At 43.7% G+C, this 18,783-nt stretch overlaps 1 protein-coding gene across 7 annotated transcripts in view; it reads right to left on the bottom strand.

Moving 5' to 3' along the window:
• The window catches only part of ARHGAP6 (Rho GTPase activating protein 6), a 246,277-nt gene that overhangs the window by 63,184 nt on the left and 164,310 nt on the right, over positions 1-18,783 (bottom strand). For 6 of the 7 annotated variants that reach the window (XM_025857723.2, XM_073902102.1, XM_073902099.1 and 3 more), the window contains exon 2: positions 12,358-12,517. In XM_025857723.2, the coding sequence (XP_025713508.1) occupies positions 12,358-12,517 (160 nt within the window). Of the gene's footprint in view, positions 1-12,357; positions 12,518-17,388; positions 17,407-18,783 lie in introns of those variants that run through there. The other variant, XM_073902103.1, reaches the window with a different exon arrangement.

Below are 18,783 nucleotides of genomic sequence, written 5' to 3'. Positions count from 1 at the left end.
GCTGTTGCCATCCTCAGTGGAATGGACTTGAAATCGCCCCTACTGCTTTGAGTTGCCTTTTCAAAGTCCATCTGGAGAAACGGAAGGGAGGGCAGCCCTGACAAAAAGGGGGACGTAGTCAGCAGGAAAGCGATGACCTCTGCTTCTTGGCAGGAAATGTGGCAGCAAGCCCAGGATAGGGGACCCGAGGGGACCAGTGTGCTGCTCCGGTCTGAGAGCTGAACTGGGATTCGCTGCAGAGGTTTAGGAGAGGAGCTGAAATGGTGATCTGGCCTCGGTGCGCAAACAAATATTCTCTGTCCCCGGATATTGCGCCAGAGAACATGACAAATCTCCTTGGCGTGGGAATATTATTTACGCTATACTAGTTATCTGTTTAAATGGCATCCTCCCCCCAGAAAGTAGGCTCGTCCCCCATACATTGATCCATCCCTGCTCCATCCATCCCTCCATCCAACACTGATACAGCCCATGTTGTAGGTGAGACAGAGCTAGGCGCTATGAACCCAGGTGAACGGACACTATCTCTGCCTTTGAGAATCTCAGAGTTTAGTGCCAAAGACAGATACACAGAAACCTCACTAAAGTGAAATGAAGAAATGCTTCAGTGGAGGCATCTAGCAAGTGGGAGGTCAGAAGCAAGAAGGCTGTCTCCAACTCTGCTCAGGAAGGTTAACGCTTGCGTTCGGTCTTAAAGGATGAGCCGAGGCTTCTCAGGGGCCTTTGAATTTGGGTAGGGCACATGGTAACTATTTAGTCTAGGAGATCCTTTCTTATCCTAAGTCTCTTAACGCCTTATTCCTGGTAATCCAACCCTTTCTCAAGCAAGCATTCTATTGGGGAAAAAAGATGAGAAGATTGCTAATTCATGACAGTTTCTTTAGTGGGAACTAGGGCTTAAGAAAGTGACAAATAAGAATTCTCGAAGAAAACAGTGTACATGGAAAAAGTGGCAAACAATGTATTTAAGCCCAAACTTGTCCCACTGTTCAGTCAAATTTGGATCTCACTATCTATTTTTTTCCATGTTATTTTTAAGAAATCTTCCATGCTATAGACTGTCGGCTATTTAATCAAGTTCATAGGTCAAAGTCTCCATTTATATATCACCTTATCCTTAGCAGTTCTTCCATAAACCTGGATTGCAATAGGAGGCAAGTAGAAACAGGGCGATTGAGTCATTTTTCTTGGTGTGAACCCCAGTGAATTAAGCATTGTTTCTTTAGCCTGCTAGTGCCTTGTGGGTTAGATTTTTCAAAATCTGTTTCCAAAGTGTCTAGGTTTCTCAGGGAAGAAAATATTTATGGCATTCTTAAGCAATACAGATGCCTCTCTTTAGAGCCGAGGCTCCCCAAAGTACTTGTGAAATGTACTAATGCTTGCAGTTTACATGTCGAAGTGGTGGTGAAATTAGCAAAGCTGCGGTCAGAAAATAAGAACGTTCTGTGAGTCTCTCTCACTGTTGTAAAGGGAGTCAGCTCTTGGAGGTCACCATGCTTCCAGTTAAATTAAATGCTAAGAAACCTTTTCCGTTTTATGTAAATTATTTTGGCCAAGTAATTAGTTCTGAAATTTTTCCTTAAGAGGAAGAAAAAACCTTGTAGATTCTTGAGCCCCAAAGCAAGTGTTTTTCTACTGCAGAAAATCACTGAGATATTTGATTTGTTGATCATGTCTTGTTGATTCTATCAAAACATAAGGTAGGGAAGCCAATCACATGGCTTGGATGCCATGGGTTTGAAAAGCTCAACGATGGTTTTTCCTTAACCAGGCGTTCTTTATAATCACTCCTTGCTGTAATAACCAGTCATGATCAAATTATGCCCTAGAAGGATCTTTTACTTGCTGTCATTTTTCCCATATTCAAATGCTATGAGTAAAGAAAAAAAAAAAAAAAAGCTATAAGCTCATGTTCCAAAGGGGCAGCCCCGCTGTTATTTTTCCCTAAGCTAGGAGCTAGTCTGTCTTTCCAGGCATCCAAACTTGCATTTCTTATCGCACATTCCTTAAATCAAAAACAATGTTTCTAACTTAGCCTAGGTAAGCATTATATTTGTAGAGACAGAAGTTTCCAAAGATCAGAGCAAGAAAAATGGCTTTTGGCCAATCTTTTCCTTAAGCCATATTTCTTTCCTGGAACATAAGGGAAAAAAAACATGTAGGAGAACAAAAAGACAGAGCTCGCTTATCCCAAAGAAATGCCCTGGATTGTTAAGGAAATTAAACTCCAAATTAAAGAAGTTTCGTCATTACTTGTTTTAAAGCCAAAGCTTGTAGTTCAAGTTGAAATGGTAGTCAGACAAGGGTATCTACACATGGTCTGATTTTTTATCTGTGTAAGGGGCCAGTGTTACTTTCTTTTGACAGATATTGTTTTATAGTGAACAAGTAAGGAGGGAATCAAAAAATCATAAACTGTAAGCTTTGGGAATGCTTCCAAATTTCTGCCAGCCGCCCCCATGAAAACAGCTCTCACAGCCTCAGGAACTGGACAAGTGACGTAATGAGATGAAAACTATTAGGGTCTTCATCCTTTCCTTTTCCATCCTTGCTTCTGCTTATTCTTTTGAGACACAGGAAACAATTCTTTATGACATGGAAACACTGTAAAAATAAGTGTGCTCTGATGGAATTCTAAATCCATTACCTTCAATTTCTTATGTATTTCCTGAGCCACAGATCTATGCCAAGGCCCGTGCTAGACACTAACGCAAATAAGTGTGATAGAAGAATGGTTTCCCCCCTTGGCTTCTTTGCAATGATGGATGACATTGTCATTATGTAGGCCAATAGTTTCTAATCTATATCCATCTTTATCCTACTACGTCCCCCCCCCAATTGTTTTCTCTCCCTGTTTTATTAGGTGCTCACCCTCCCAGTGGTCATGCATCCTGGGATAAGTACTCAGCCCAGGCTCAGGAAAGGAATCTGAGGTCAAGCCAATTCCCGGTGATTTCTTTCTGCTTGCCACTATGGGTTTGGGCACTGGCAGACTGCCATTCTGGGGATGGAGAAGGGAGGGAAGTCTACCGGGAGGCAGCGGGGAAAATACTCCTCTGTTATTAAAAAGATACCTGATGAAGAGTCCCTGCTTCTCTGCTTCTTCATGCTGCCACAGAGGCCGTGATGTTGGTGGCTGCTGCAGTCATTTTGTGACAATGAGGGAAGCCACCCAAAGAACAAAGTGACCCACTGATTACGGCCAAGAAGAAATTCCTGAGTCCTGAAACTAGCCTATCTGTGGGCTCCTTGTACAGTAACATAATCAATCTCTTTATTATTTAAGCCACTCTGGCCTTAGTCTCCATAATTTGCAGCCAAAGCATCTTAACAGTGGATAATCCGAAACTCTGTTGTGGAATGTGTTTTTCACATATCTTGTCATGTAATGCCAGGCATCTCTACAAAAGACATCCCTGGAAAGTCTGAATCTGTGTATGTCGGGTGGGATCTACAATAAGGAGGCTAAGAGGAGCAAGGTCAGATTATAGTGAATCAGATTACAATGAATTATATTATACAATGAATTATATTTAAGTGTTTATTAACATGAATATCATATAAATATAAAATAACACTTAAGGGCGCCTGGGTGGCTCAGTCGGTTAAGCATCTATCTGCCTTTGGCTCAGGTCAGGATCTTGGGGTCCGGGGATCGAGCCCAGCGTCGGGCTCCCTGCTCAGCGGGGAGTCTGCTTCTCCCTCTCCCTCTGCCCCTCTCCCCTGCTCATGTTCTCCCTCTCTCACTCTCTCTTTCTCTCAAATAAATAAAATCTTTAAAAAAAATAGACATAAACACAAATATAATATAATCACTTAAAACATCTGAGAGTTATAAAGGTCTGATCATTAAAAAACACTCTTCTTGCAAAATAAAGATAGTGAAGACATTGAAGTGAATAGAATGGTATGCTTGATCAACTGCAGAGATAATAACTATAAATCTCTCTATCAAATTAATATTAATCTCTTAAATCAAAGGCCAACAAGCTGTTTCTGTAAAGGTCTAGACTGTAAATATTTTCAGCTTTGTGGGCCATATCGTCTCTGCCAAAACTATTCCACTCTTCTGCGGTAGCACTAAAACCACCTTAGACAATATAGCAACAAACAAGTGTGGCTGTGTTTTAATACAGCATTATTTATAAAAATAGGCAGTGGACTGGATTTGGCCTTTGGGCTGTAGTGTGTCCACTCCTATCTTAAGTGAAGACCCCTCAAACGACTTTTTCAGAGCTTTGCATGTGTAACAATTTTACAAATACCCACTAATAAAATTTGCAAGTCATCTTGAGGACTCCATTTCAAATGATCTAGAAAGCCTGATTGGTTTAAAAGCACTTGGTATTTGATTTCAGTTAATACTTCCCTGCCTTTGTTTCCCCCATAGGGAAACAAAGAAAAAAAAAAGCAAAAATGGGAGCTCCTATTCATATTTCAGCGATGAGACATTCTTTGTAATTATCAAGTTTACTTTTTGGCCACGATCCCAACAGAGAGAATAGTGTAGTCTTCCAATCTTTGAAAGGTGCCAGATTATTTCAGAAACTGCAGTGACAAAAGTTTTGCTCAAGATGCCAAGGCCTTGTGCAATAGGAGTTGCCGCTCCAACAAAGATATATAAATCTGTGTACATGTGACCAGTAGGGACAAGACCTTGGATAGAAAACCATGGGCTGAGAACATAAAGGAAGCCATTTATGACTACAAAGGCACAGAGCCTATGGCTTAAAGAACCATCTGCGATCATGTGGGGCTGCCTGCTCAGCAGCAGAACAGAATCATACAGCAGCCTACATGGGAGAACTTGACATGGTCAAAGCCCAGGGGTGGGGGGGTGGAGGAGAGCATCCAAGAAGAAAATTACAGAGGAGCCTGCAGAGAAACGGCTCTGTCATTCTCAGCTTTTGCTGGGCTAGGTAGACGAGACAGCTCGTATCTGTAAGTGTCACCACTGGTAAAGTGGATAAATGCCACCCACTGTTCTATCTTTTAATATAATTGATGGATCTGTGTTTTCTCTGTTGACTGAGTAGGACATCCTGGAGGACGTGGACTACCTTTGACATGACATTGTAACCTTCATTAAAGGCTTCTACCTCTTGAGAAGCTAAAGTCCCACAGTCCCACAGTCCTCTGGGCTGTACGCCTAGCTTGGTATTGAGAGAGAGAGAGAGAGAGAGAGAGAGAGAGAGAGCAGTGAAGCAGCACAAGGAAGCCTCCCAGCAGACAGTCCACAGTTGGGCTCTAGATAGAGAAGGGACTAGACGCTCAGGCCAAGGGTCAACCTCGGTTCCTTTCTGTGGCCCTAGAGAAACAATGCCCCATCCACCTTCCCAGGGCCCTAAGAGCCACAGCAAGTTTCCACATTGACATTTTTGTTCTTTTCTTCCTGATTGCCTCTTCTCTATTCCATCTGCCTTCCAAGACTGCATTATTCAAACTGTGGGTCATAAACCCTTAGTGAATCATGAAAGTTTAGTGGGTCATAACAAGCGTGTTTTAGAAAAGGATACAGAATCAGACAGAAGAGGACAGGAGAGAACATTAGAGACAATATCAAAGTGTATCTCTGATAAAGATAAGCACCATTTCGTTCGTGCACTTCCTGGACCGAGGTGTAAAATGTATTCCTCACTGTAGATGGTGGACAAAGAGTTTGAAACCTAGTGCCCTAAGACAAGTCAACATAAATCTGTGGTGCATTCTCAGAACAGGCTGCAAATAAAATGGATTTCTTCTTTTCTATGCAATAGTGTGGTAAATGGCTTTGATAGTGATATTAGTTGGCAAGAGGTGCCTAGGGAGTTTTCTTCATTTTGTTCGTTTGTTTGTTTGTTTTCCAACAAAGGAGTAGATTCTGTGGTTGAAGATCACTCTAACGGTTCCAGGTGTGGTGGGCAGAATAGGGGAGAAGCCCTGAATTGAGGGAAGCAGGTGGGGGCCCACGGCTGGCTGTCGTTCAGGTGAGACATAAGGACGAGCTGAGGGCAGATACGAGACAAAGTGATCTGGTGATGATGACAATGACGATGGTGATGGGGACAGGAAACTTTCATTGAGAGTGTGTATAGTTTCGGGAGATGTTTGAAGCTCACCATAGTTCTTACTTCTTTTAAACCTCACACCAACCCTATAAGACCATCAATCAAAGTCGGAAACTGGGCATGGGGTGAAGTAATAGGGAAATACTCAGGTCTCAAAATCATTCCTGGGGATCCTGGGGAAAAGAAGAGAAAGGCGTGGACGATGCCCTCTAGAGAGCTGGGGAAGAGGAGAGGAAGGAGCTCCGTTTTAAAGGTGATGTGCATGTGTGCGTGCGTGCATTCATTCACTTCTCGAAGATTTGCTGAGGCACGGTGGAATCGGGCAGAGAAGTGGGTGGTTTACCTGGCATCCCAGATTCAAAGAGAAATAAGACACAGCCTGACCCTGGGGAAATCACAGCCCTCTGGGAGGCCACAGAAAAGGTGAGTGTGGACACATATAAGATACACCTAGCTCGGCAGCTCACACTATAGAGATATGTGTTGAGGGCCTCGAAGCCCAGTGGTCTAACATTATTCTTTGATCAATGCCCTAACTGGTGGTGTTGACTTCCTCTCTGCATTTCCACCCACGGGGGAGTTTGCAGATTTTACCCTGGGTCTCAATTTCATTTTTACTTACACAGAAGGCTTTGACAAATAGTTCTAGCACACCACCTTTCCACCTGGACACCACCAGCAAGAACAATGTAGAAAGTGGATAGATAGTCAGATCTCCCATCCAGGGTTGGTACATGAACACCCAAGCTCTGTTTCCTTGCCCATCAGGTTGCCCTTATTTTTTTAGAATCAACACTTAAATCACAAACCACATTGAAATCGCAAAGACCGCTTGAGTGTTACCCTACCAAAAACACCATTTTCTTGATTTCACTGAGTTGCTTAGTTGGGTTTTACTCTGGTGACAATGATGAGGGACCATTTTACTTATTTGTTTGTTTGTTTAAGATTTTATTTATTTATTTGACAGAGAGAGAGACAGCAAGAGAGAGAACATAAGCAGAGGGAGTGGGAGAGGGAGAAGCAGACTCTCCACTGAGCAGGGAGCCTGATGCAGGGCTTGATCCCAGGACCCTGGGATCATGAACCGAGCTGAAGGCAGACGCTTAACCGACTGAGCCACCCAGGTGCCCCAGTGACGGACCATTGTATAAGGAAGTCATATAATAGCAATTTTGAGGCATCGGGGTATTCTTTTATTAGACTACTACCTACCTCTTCTGAGACCATCAGCAATTCCTCAGCCCATGACACCATTTTCAAAATACATAAACTAAGCCTTTCTCAAATATGGTATCAGAAATTAGTTGAATGATAGGGTGGGGGGAAGAGCACTAAAGAAAACATGCATATGCATTTCTGTCTTGTGGAAGCCGAATATGCATTCGGCTTTAAATACTCAGTTTACAATATGACGAGGTGAAGCCATAATGCCCGCAGTAACATGCTTTCCCGACTGTGGCAGAAATCAGTCATTTCCTTTTGTCTTACCTTGGACAGCAAAGCTTTCCTGTTAAGGGCCCAGAGAGTAAGCACTTGAGCCTGTGAGACACGGGGGCTGTCACTACTCAAGTCTGCCTTTGCGGCCCTAAAGAACCAGAAACAGCATGCACAGAGCATAGCAGCAGCGTTCCAGTAAGACTTTAGTTACAGAAACAGATGGGGAGCCGGGTGTGACCAGCAGGCCAGTTGCTAACCCCTGCCTTAGGCCATTTGTATTAAAATGCTACCAAATTCATGTTAACCGAGCCTAACCCACTATCTGATAGATAAATAGTACTCTGTTGATGTGCTGTGAATAAAGGAAAAGTTCACACGGGCCTGAGGTGTTGTTGAATTTCTTGACCCCGCTCCCCGCATTTGTTTTCCTGGTTCTGCTGTTCAGGATTGGGCCACTGACAGACTAGAAAGTCTGATTCCAAAGCCTATGCCGAGAGCAGCCTTTGACCAGGAGGAAACATTCCATGGTTGTCTCCGTGGGGCAAGCTCAGGCTCACAGGGAAAAGGCACAGAGAGGATCCCTCCCACCGAAAGGCCTCCTGATCTCTACCGCCAAAGATTTCTCTAGGTTCTGTATAGCATCTTCAGAAGTCCCTTTTTTTTTTTTGAAACGGCTTAAGTTTAGAAGGGATAGCAAATTAAGCTCATCAGTCATTTTCTAAGGTTTATGTAAATATTATCAGTTTTTAGTTTGTCTTGTCTTCGGGCTGAATGGATCTCGAGGAGGGAGGAGCCACAAGATTCGAGAAGCCTAGGGTCCCGAGTGATTGCATGCAGTGCGGTCCCCTCTCCCGGCCCCCACGGGATCCACGGCCGTCCTGCATGGGATACATGCCTCAGTAAGAAACTTTTGCCGTGTTAAGGCGCTGAGGGGTTAGCCTACCTCAGCTAAAACAAGTGTGTATCTGTGAGATACATTCTTAGGAGTAAGATTGCTGAGCCATTTAAAAAGTTAGATGTTGCCCAATTGCCTTGTGAGTTACCGCAACAGCGAAACTCCCACCAATAGTATGAGAGTGTCTGTTTTCCATCAAGTATATTATCCCACTTTTGGAGCCATTCCAATCTAAGAGGAAAAAAAACTTCCTTGGTGTTTAGCTTGCATTTCTTTAACACATAGGAGCACCTTTTCAAATATTTGTCAGGCATTTGTATTTCTTTTTCTGTGTGCTGCCTGTAATTTGCCTGTCTTTTAATTATTTTTCTTTTCCAGATTAATTTGTAATAAAGCTTTATATAGTAGAGACGTTAGCCTTTAGTTGGTCAGATGTGCTGTAAATTCCTATTTATTTATTTGTTTGCCACACAGATGATTCTATCTTTTGTTCTTTAACGTAGGGAAAGGTGTCATTTGCTTTCTTTATGTTTTCTGGGTAATGGCTTCCCCAATGTAAAAACATATAAATATCCAGCTACGGTTTGTTTTGATGCTCTTAACAGTTTCATCAAAAACATCCTCAAATATTTCTTCCACATCAACTTATTTTGATGTAAGGACTAAGGTCAGAGTCCAACCTTTTCTCCTCAATGGTTGTCTCACTGTCACTAAGACTTAATAATAATCCATCATTTTCCCCTTGACCCCCCCCAAAAGAGAGAGAGAGAGAGAGAGAGAGCGAGAGAGAGAGAGAGAGAGAGAGCAATGTTTATGTCATAAGTTCCTGTATTTATTTTTTTTTTCATTTCTGAGCTCTCTTGTCTTCTATTGATTTGCCCGTTGTGAAGCAGTACAATACTCTTTTAATTGCTTTCATTGTATGACATTTTACTAAATGGATATAGGGATACTCCCCACTTGACCCTCTTTCTCAAATTTCCCCTGCCTACCCTTACATAGTTATTTGTCTAGAGGATGTTTAGAACAATTTAGTGATGATACAAAAACAAATTGTTTTGGTGTGGTTTTTGGAATCACATTCAGTTTATAGCTCATTAATGACCTAATTGCCATCTTTATATTACTGATTCTTCTTATTCAAGAATTAACTTCTCTTCTTAGCCAACTGAGATCCCACGGGCTGGGATTATCATCACTCCCGTGGACACTGTATTAATTAGTTTCCTACCACTTCTGTAACAAACGACCATAAACTTGGTGGCTTAAACAACTCAGATTTACCATCTGACATTTCTGGAGGTCAGAAGTCAGAAACAGGTCTCGTTGGGCTGAAACCAAGGCGCCAGCAGGACTGTATCCTCTCCGGGGAGAATCCGTTTCCTCGCTCCGACTGTTCCTCCATAGTCCTGGCTCTCTCAGACTCAGATGTAGCCTGGGAAAGTTTCTCTGCTTTTCAATAACCATGTGCTTGGCTTCGGCCATCCCAGATAAACCAGGATCATCTTGCTATCTCAAGGAACTCGACTGGTCGCATCCGCAAAGATTTGGGAGCCTGTGAGGAAACATTCGCAGGACGTGGCCGTCTTCGGGAGCGCATTATTCTGCCTACCGCTGATGTCCTCTCAACTGTCTCGTCCCTCTCTACCGTCACTGAACTCGCCTAGAAAAATCCTAGCTCTGGCGGGAGGACACTGGATTCACTAGGGCTGGGAAATTTAAAGCGCGACGTGGTATGTTTCGCTTTAGCCATGTTTAGCTGCCAGGATGTTTATTTTGCAATTTAAATTCCCAGCTACTAGCCTCAAGTGGACCTTTCGGGCCGCACTGCAATCCTGCAACACTGCGGGGCCATCGGCTCCCCTCTCGTCCGCTCCTCTCCTCTTTCCTCAAGCCTCCAGGCCCTCCTTGCCATCCTCACTCCTAGCAGATGACATTGCTTCCTAGTTCGCTGACAGCGGAGAGGCAGTCTGGAGCAAAATTCCACGTGGTTGCCCACTCTTTTTTTTTTTTTAAGATTTTATTTATTTAATTGACAGAGAGAGAGAGAGAGAGAGAGAGAGACAGAGAGAGAGGGAACACAAGCAGGGGGAGTGGGAGAGGGAGAAGCAGGCTTCCCGCTGAGCAGGGAGCCCGATGTGGGGCTCGATCCCAGGACCCTGGGCTCATGACCTGAGCCGAAGGCAGACGCTTAACCAACTGAGCCACCCAGGCGCCCCCCCCCCACTGTCTTCTAATCTGTCTGCATCTGCGCCCAGATCACCGACGTCCACCTATCATTCTAGGTCGAGAGGTCAGAGTCTTGCTGGTGCTCTGGACCCCACCCCTGCAGTCACTCTCGGAAGTCACCTCAGTCACTTCCCCACTGTCCACTCCTCGATTCTTCCCTTTCTATGGGGGAACCCCAGCAGCCCATGAATATGTCAGGCCGTCATTCATCTGAGCCCTGGAAGCGCCAGTCTCTCGGAGGAAGAGGGGCCTCCAAACAGATACCCACAAACAAATGCCTACAATCCTTCTAGAGCGACAAAGAACAGAAGTGTGAGCTCGAGCATGTTTTCATTTTCATCATACCCACTGTCTCATTAGGCTTGCTATCATTTCTTTAGGTTCTAGGCCGTGGCCACTGTACTGCTTTTTCCTGAATAAATTATCCACACAGTGAATCTGACCCCGTTTAGAACCTCCACTTAGGGGTTCACATGGAACCAAATGGCCCCCCTCGGACCAAAGTTGCCATCATGGCACTCGGCGCTGGCCCTGTATTTGAAGGACCTCGGTTGATGTCTATAATCATCTGCCCCAAACGAGAGCTTCAGAACTCTTGGGTGATTGATGTCTGTTTCTCTCCACCCAGCCACACGATTCCTTCTCTCCTCCATAAGTAAGAAATTATGTGTAAATCATTAGTTCCTATTTTGATAGAAAATATCAAAATAACTCCTCTGGCTCAAACGTCTTTGAACATCTTGATAGAGCAAATATTTCCCTGAATATGCTAGGAACCACACGGTCTCAGAAGCAACTAATGGAGACAGAGCCTCCAGCAGACAATTTTTATGAAATTGTTTGGTAAAGGTTATTTATTTAGTGGACCCTTTAAAAATCAGGAACAAAGAGAAACAGCAAATTAACTGGACTAAAAAACAAAGCTAAAAAGAATGTTTGTTCCCTCGCATCTTATCTGATGTGCATCCAGTCTGGGTTTCGTAGAACTTTTTAGAGTCATCATTCCCTTCACTACAAATTGGGTTTCCCGACAACATTTCTGTTCTGTTCAGAAACTGAAAGAACAAATCACCTCTGTGCTACACACTTTCGCGAAGTATAAAGTACCCTTATAGAAGATGGTAAACATTCAAAAACACAATTTCATAGATTACAAGATTTCAAATACATGCATCTTATCTTTACCAGAATCAGGACCTGTATCTGTGAAAACTTCAGATGATCAGGCCTGAATGGCTCCGGGGTCACGGTGGTGAACCTCAGCGTAGACACGCCCAGGTGAAAGATGGTAGAAAAGAGTTAACTTGAGTATAATCCCTGATTCTGGGTTGGCAGAAGGTAAAGTGACACGTTTAATAGATTGCAAAAACATTCTTTCCAACTGGTTCTTTCGAAATCCTGTTGAAACAGACACGGTTTTAGCTCGAGCCCTTGAAGTTGACCTTTCCAAAAGTTCTTTTTAATTGATTGTTCTGAAGTTATGTAGACTAGTGAGAGATACACATGGCGTTCCCTTTAAATAACTCAAGCTGACCCTCCCTTTGAATAAACATATTGGTTGACGCGTCAATTGTCCCCCTTGAACATGGCTTTCAAAGTGGACATTGATGCCAGCCAACAACCAAGAAGCTGTCGCTTCCTTCCTGTGTTAGTGTCAGGTGTGAGATGAGTCTGCAGCTTGTGGCTTTGGCCAAACAGATGTCTGAGTCACAGCGTTCCCTGGCGGAACGGCGCACACGGCCTTACCTTTGGGAATGGTGATGGGACAGCTCAGGTCACAGTCCTGCTGCAACTGATAAAAAGCCACTTCCTGCAGCCGGGCTCGCTCCAGTTCTGAGAGACTCTGGATGGGGACGGATCTCAGCCGCACACTGCGGCCCGACATGCTGTTCCAGGTGAAATCACCCTGCAGAGCAAGGAGAACACATCAGGAGTTACAGAGCTCATCGATGTCTCACAAAGCTCATCCTTCCTCTTAGTCAGTCACAGAGTCAAGCAAACTTCCTCTTTGGGTTCCAAAATTGTCTACCCATCGCTCAAATCAAATCTACTCTCAGCTAACCGTGAATTTTCTCAGTCCGTCGCAAACATCCAAATCTCTAGTATCTGCTGGGACACTTGATCCCATATAATGATTCACACGGAGGCCAAAGAAAGCTATGGGAAAGACATTTTGAGGGTCCTACTGCCTCTCTTCTCTGGGAACGCATGGGAACTTTTTGGTTATGTATCTCAGTAACAGGAAAAACTGCTGCTAGCTGCCGTCACGCACACTAGATCCAGGAGGGCAAACGTACGGACAGCCTACTGTGTGCCGGCGACTGTGCCGAGTCACACCAACAACCTTATGAGGCAGTTACCATTCTTGACCCTATCTCATACAGTTTATCCTTGAATAACACGGGTTTGAACTACACAGGTCTGCTCACTTGTACTTGGACATTTTTGGATACATAGCGTACAGTATTGTAAATGTATTTGCTCTTCCTTATGTTTTTCTTTTTTAAAAAAAGATTTTATTTATTTCAGAGACAGAGACAGAGTGCAAGCATGCGCGGATGGGGGGAGGGGCAGAGGGAGAAGCAGGCTCCCCGCTGAGCAGGGGGCCCAACTCGGGGCTCGATCCCAGGACCCTGGGATCATGACCTGAGCTGAAGGCAGACGCTTCACCGACTGAGCCACCCAGGCGCCCCGCCCCCCCCTTACGATTTTCTCAATCACATCTTCTTTTCTCTAGCTTACTTTATTGTAAGAATACAGTCTATAATACATACAATATACAATAACTTTATGTTATTGGTAAGACTTCCAGTCAAGTAGCCTATTTGTAGTTAAGTTTTGGGGGAGTCAAAAGTTGAACACAGATTTTTGACTGCATGGGGGTGTTGGTGCCCCAACTCCCACAACGTTCAAGGGTAAACTGCACAGTATTTAATAATACAGTATATGCTATATGATAATACAATCTAGTATATTTACAACATATAACATATTATTATTAGATACAATACATACTTATGACACATGATTATATGTGTATGACACATTATAGTAATATTATAGTAATATTCAGTATATGTAAATATATTATAATACAATGTGGATGAAATTGAGGCTTGCAGAAGTTAAGTAATTTTCCCCAAATCGTAGAACTTAACAAGATTTGGAACCGACCAGAACTCAAGCTAAAAAACATGTGCCCCCGAACTCTATGCTAAATTGTGTAACCGCTAAGTTTCTATTTACGGCACTCTGAGCTATTTTGATCACGAGAGGTACAGAGATACGATCAATAAGAACTATGTATAATTGCAGAGACATCCGATGTTCAAATCCTCCACATCAAAGAATCAAAGGCAAGACTCCCCCAACCCCGAGTATGTTCATGTGCACACGTACATCCAGAGAGTGAAGAGCTCTACCCTCCCTGCAGACGGTGAGAACGTGATGCCCCGAGAAATAAGACCCCAGGATCCTCTGAAGCCCGATGTTCCCTAACTAAGGAGGACTTCCTGTGACCCACAGATGTTGGCCACCGCACAAGAGCTCTGAAACATCAAAAAAAAAAGTGCCTTGACCATCAAAAAAAGTTCCAGGAGGAAGGAGTGGTGCTGGCCCCCATGGGCAGTACCCGGGAGCTGCTGTGCATCTGAGGAACCCTTAAGGAACCCCCTAAGACTTCCCCATCCTCACAGCTCACCTCACGGAAGAAAGACAAGAAAGACTGGCCCCAGCAGCTCTTAAAACACCTGCGTTCCCTCTTGGTAGCGAATTCCTGCCTAGAATGTTCATTCCGAGAGTAAATGGCACCCTGTTAATTCTTGGATATTTTTCCCCTTTTATGTGGGGTTGTGTGTATTTATTCATCCATTTAACGGATGGAGACGTTATGCTCTAGCAGGGGCAGACAATCACCTGGGTAAGTAAAGGGTATAGGTGTTAAATATGGTAATGGCTACGGATGGACCAAAAAGCAGGGAAGGGGTGTGAGGACACGTGTGTGAGGACAGGACACAGTTTATGTTTTGGAGACAGCAGCCAGGGAAGGCCTCACAGGGAAGGGGTTAAAGGAAGTGAGGGCTTTTTGTTTGTCTTCACACGTATGAGTCTGTATCCAGTGGATAATGGTGAGAACTAGCAGGAGCCCAGGCGGGGCTGGGGAGCACGATGTGGGGGACAGTCTGGGCAGGGGAGTGAGCAAATCTAGGCAAAGTGGGTGACTGCCGTCACATTTGGTGAACTGAAAAGAATTCTCCCAGGCCCAGTATATTTTGCATTTTTTTTCTTTCTTTTTTCTGGTTTTGGTATAATCGGAAGAAGCCCAAGTTTAGACAGGAGTTGGGGGACTCACGCCTTGGGTGTACCTCTCACTCACACCCTTGAGGCTTAGGGTACTACAAGGTACAGTATTAGTGAATTGTATTTTTTTCCCTCCCAAACAAAAGTTCCAGATGAGTCGGTGACTTTTAAATACGAAGTTTAGGTTATCTAGGAAAGCCCACTGCTATTTGAAGTGTCAAAATGGAATTACATGCCTATTCATTAAAAAAGCATTTAAGGATGGGATCTCCAACTGGCTCGATTATCTATAGCAGGGGTTGACTATCTTTTTCTGTAAAAGGCCAGACAGTAAATATTTCAGGCTTTGTAGGCCATGTGGTCTCTGTCAAAACTACTCAAATCTGCTTTTGTGGCAGAAAGCAGCCATAGACGATTCATAAATGAATGAGTGTGCCTGTGTTCCAGTGAAATTTCATCTATAAGAACAGGTGGAAGGCTGGATTTGCCCAGCAGCTGTGGTTGGCCAACCTCTGAACCATAGCTTATGACTGAAATAAACCAATCCCTATAAGATACATTTTATTTTTATTTGCTATGTCCTCCTAGTTAATTATTTTTTAAAAAATTTAATGAGCACCTATTACACGCTGAGAACACTACTAGGCTTGGGATTGTCAAAGTGACAGCACAGTCCTTGTCCTTAAGGAGTTAAACTCTAATAAGGAAAAAGCACATATGATCCATCAAACGTAGAGATTGTGACACTGGAAGTCAGTACCAGATGCTATGGGGTGTCGAGGAGAAAAGGTTCGGACATCTGTCTGGGGGATCAAGGAAAGCTTTCTCGAGAAGGTGGTGTTTCAATGGAGACTGGAAGGTTGAATAAGAGGAGCGAAGGTTTGCCCAGTAGAAATGCAACATTGGAAAAAACAGTGGGTGCCCAGGCAAATGAATTTGAGAAAACGAGCTCATTTGGGGAAATTACAGGGTTGGAGGGAGGGAAATAGCGGGAGGTGAAGCCACACAGGAAGTCAAGGCCAGATCCTGGAGGGCTTTTTCTGTGGGCATTGCAAAGTAGATTGGACTTTACTCAGTAGGTGATGGCTAGACATTAAGGAACCCTGAGTGCAAGCGGAGCCTGATCAGATCTACATATGGGAAAGATGACTGGAAACAAATTTTGAAAGAAACTGAGGGAGGGAGCACGTCAAGCATGTAGAGATCAGCAAAGATGCTGGGTTGGGTATGCTGCTGAGTCAAATTTGAACAAGTAGAGAGTAACACTCTCTAAGTGTCTAAGAGAGACACCTAGAACCACATACTACTCTTCTGTGATTTTTTTCAACCATTTAAAACCATTCTTAGCTTGGTGGTACAAAAAACAGCCAGCAAGCTGGATTCGGCCCACTGACTAGAGTTTGCCGATCCCTGATACAAAGAGATTAAGATCTTTTTTTTTTTAAGATTTTACTTATTTATTTGACAGAGACAGCGAGAGAGGGAACACAAGCAGGGGGAGCGGGAGAAGGAGAAGCAGGCTTCCCGCCGAGCAGGGAGCCCGATGCGGGGCTCGATCCCAGGACCCTGGGACCATGACCTGAGCCGAAGGCAGACACCTAACAACTGAGCCACCCAGGCACCCTGATCTATTTGTTTTTTAATGGCATCTTTTCTGTTTTCACATGGTCTTCTCTCGGTACATGTCTGTGTCCTAACTCCTCTGCTTATTTTTTTTAAAAGATTTTATTTATTTAGTTGAGACAGAGAGAGAGAGAGCGTGCGTGTGCATGAGCAGGGGTTTGGGGGGGGAGAAGCAGGCTCCCCGCTGAGCAGGGAGCCAGAAGTGGGGCTTGATCCCAGGATTCCAGGATCATGACCCGAGTGGAAGGCAGACACTCAACCAACTGAGCTACCCAGGTGCCCCGATAAGGCTCTTATAGTATCCTGCACATATTTATTTAGCATCTACTACCATGTACCAGAGACCCTGCCCCAGGACCCTGCATCATGAGCTGTTTACATGGGCTAGATTCAGGAGGGCAAGAAACTCACCTGGTTTACTCACCTTGATGTTCCCAGTATTCAAGACAGTACCTGGCACTTGTCAACTGAATAAATACCTGTCAATCTATGGACTAAATGAATCAGGTATATCACAAGTTCAATAAGAAATTGGAAACAAACCACCCATGTAATGTTTTATCTATGTGGGAGATGTCTTGTGGATTTGAATAAACTGCTAAGAAAACAGTCTTTTGGGTTCCATCCTGGGCGTGGAGCCTGCTTAAGCGTTTCCCTCTCCCTCCCTCTCTCTCTCTTTTATTTAAATTCAATTAGTTAACATATGATGTACTCTCTCTCTCTTAAAAAAAAAAAAAAGAGAAACAGTCTTTTGAAACAGCCTGTTGATGAGCCAAAAAATGCCAGTATATGAAGGCAGAATATAAACATAATATCAGACCCGCAGAATAATGAATCCATAACACCCATGCTCACCTATCAGACCTCTCACCAGCAGGAAGACATGAACACAAAGGTCGATACTGCCCCGTGATCCTCATGACAAGCAGCCAGAAGAGTGCCAAAGCCCACCAGCCCAGCCTAGAATGTGCATCTGGCTTTTCCTCAACCCTCAAATTGCGTTCCAGGCCGGCATGTTTCTTTGGTGACTGTTCACCTCATAAATGGATGACTCATTTTAAGGCTCTCTGGCTCTAGTCTTTCGAGTGGTTGCCATAGGATTTTTCTTTCAAGGTTGAGAGTGGATGATTTCAAATTTGTTTCGATATCATAAATGTAAGTGAAGTTGAAACTGACCCAATGTTTCTGGATAGACTAAAGGCCTTGACAATTGTAAAAATATCCTTTAAATCTGGGGTACTATTGGACAGCATTAACAAAGGGTAACAATATGATACAAAAAGATAATAGCACAGTGGTTTCTGAGGGTGATTTTCGCCCCCTCAGGGGACTGCTGGCAATGTCTGGAAACATTTTTGGCTGTCGTAAGTCTGGGGAGGGCTTTGCTACTGGCATCTAGTGGGTAAAGGTCAGGGATCTGTTCAACATCCTACAACACACAAGACAGCCCCCCACAATAAGGACATGTCTGGCCCAAAAGGTTCATAGTCCAGAGGCTGAGAAACCCTGGCATAAGCATACGTTAGGTCTGCTGTTAGGCCCAGATTACATAGAATCTCCTTAAAATGATGGTGTCAGGAGCTATTAACAACCATTGATGAGTTTGGTTTAACATTAAATGCATGCACTATGTATTCTTAAGTAGATGGTGCATTATTCTGTCTATTATACATGTATTACTCTGTGTATTATGTAAATAAACAGAATTATGGAAGTTATTTAAAACTAGCATTAAGAAGCACAAACAGCACAAACCAATTTAAGAGGAACAAACAAACCAGAGAAAGGTCTCGATCCAACAGAATCTTGATCAGCTGGAGAACAGTTCCCCAAAAGCATTAACTAAAGAGTCTTCCTTCCCACCAGAAGTATACGTCTCCACACTTCGAAGAAAAAAAAAAAAAAAAAGCAGCAAAAGACAAACTACAAAACCAACAATCTAATATCTGTGATTTATTCAGAAAGGCCATTCTTTTGAGCTAAATTACATCTTTACAAACAGACTTGATTTTCCCATGAAATAAAATTGATTGACATAATTTTGGTTTTGGTCTATACCACATTGTTTTCTTATGTCCTTGAGACTAGTCTCTAATTGTGGCATTTCTTTAACCTCATCCAACTGCAAACGTCCCAAGGCCAACGGAGCCAACAAGGAGTGATGCAGGGCTGCTCAAAATATGGCCCGCAGACCCAGGGCAGTGGAATTACCTGGACAGATGATTCTTGTTAAACATGCAGGTTTCTGGG

The sequence above is a fragment of the Callorhinus ursinus genome, unplaced genomic scaffold, assembly GCF_003265705.2.
Source record: "Callorhinus ursinus isolate GAN/ISIS: 27379988/994484 unplaced genomic scaffold, GSC_fseal_2.0 scaffold16, whole genome shotgun sequence".
NCBI classification, from domain to species: Eukaryota; Metazoa; Chordata; class Mammalia; order Carnivora; family Otariidae; genus Callorhinus; species Callorhinus ursinus.
This window is presented reverse-complemented; position numbering and strand designations above follow the sequence as displayed.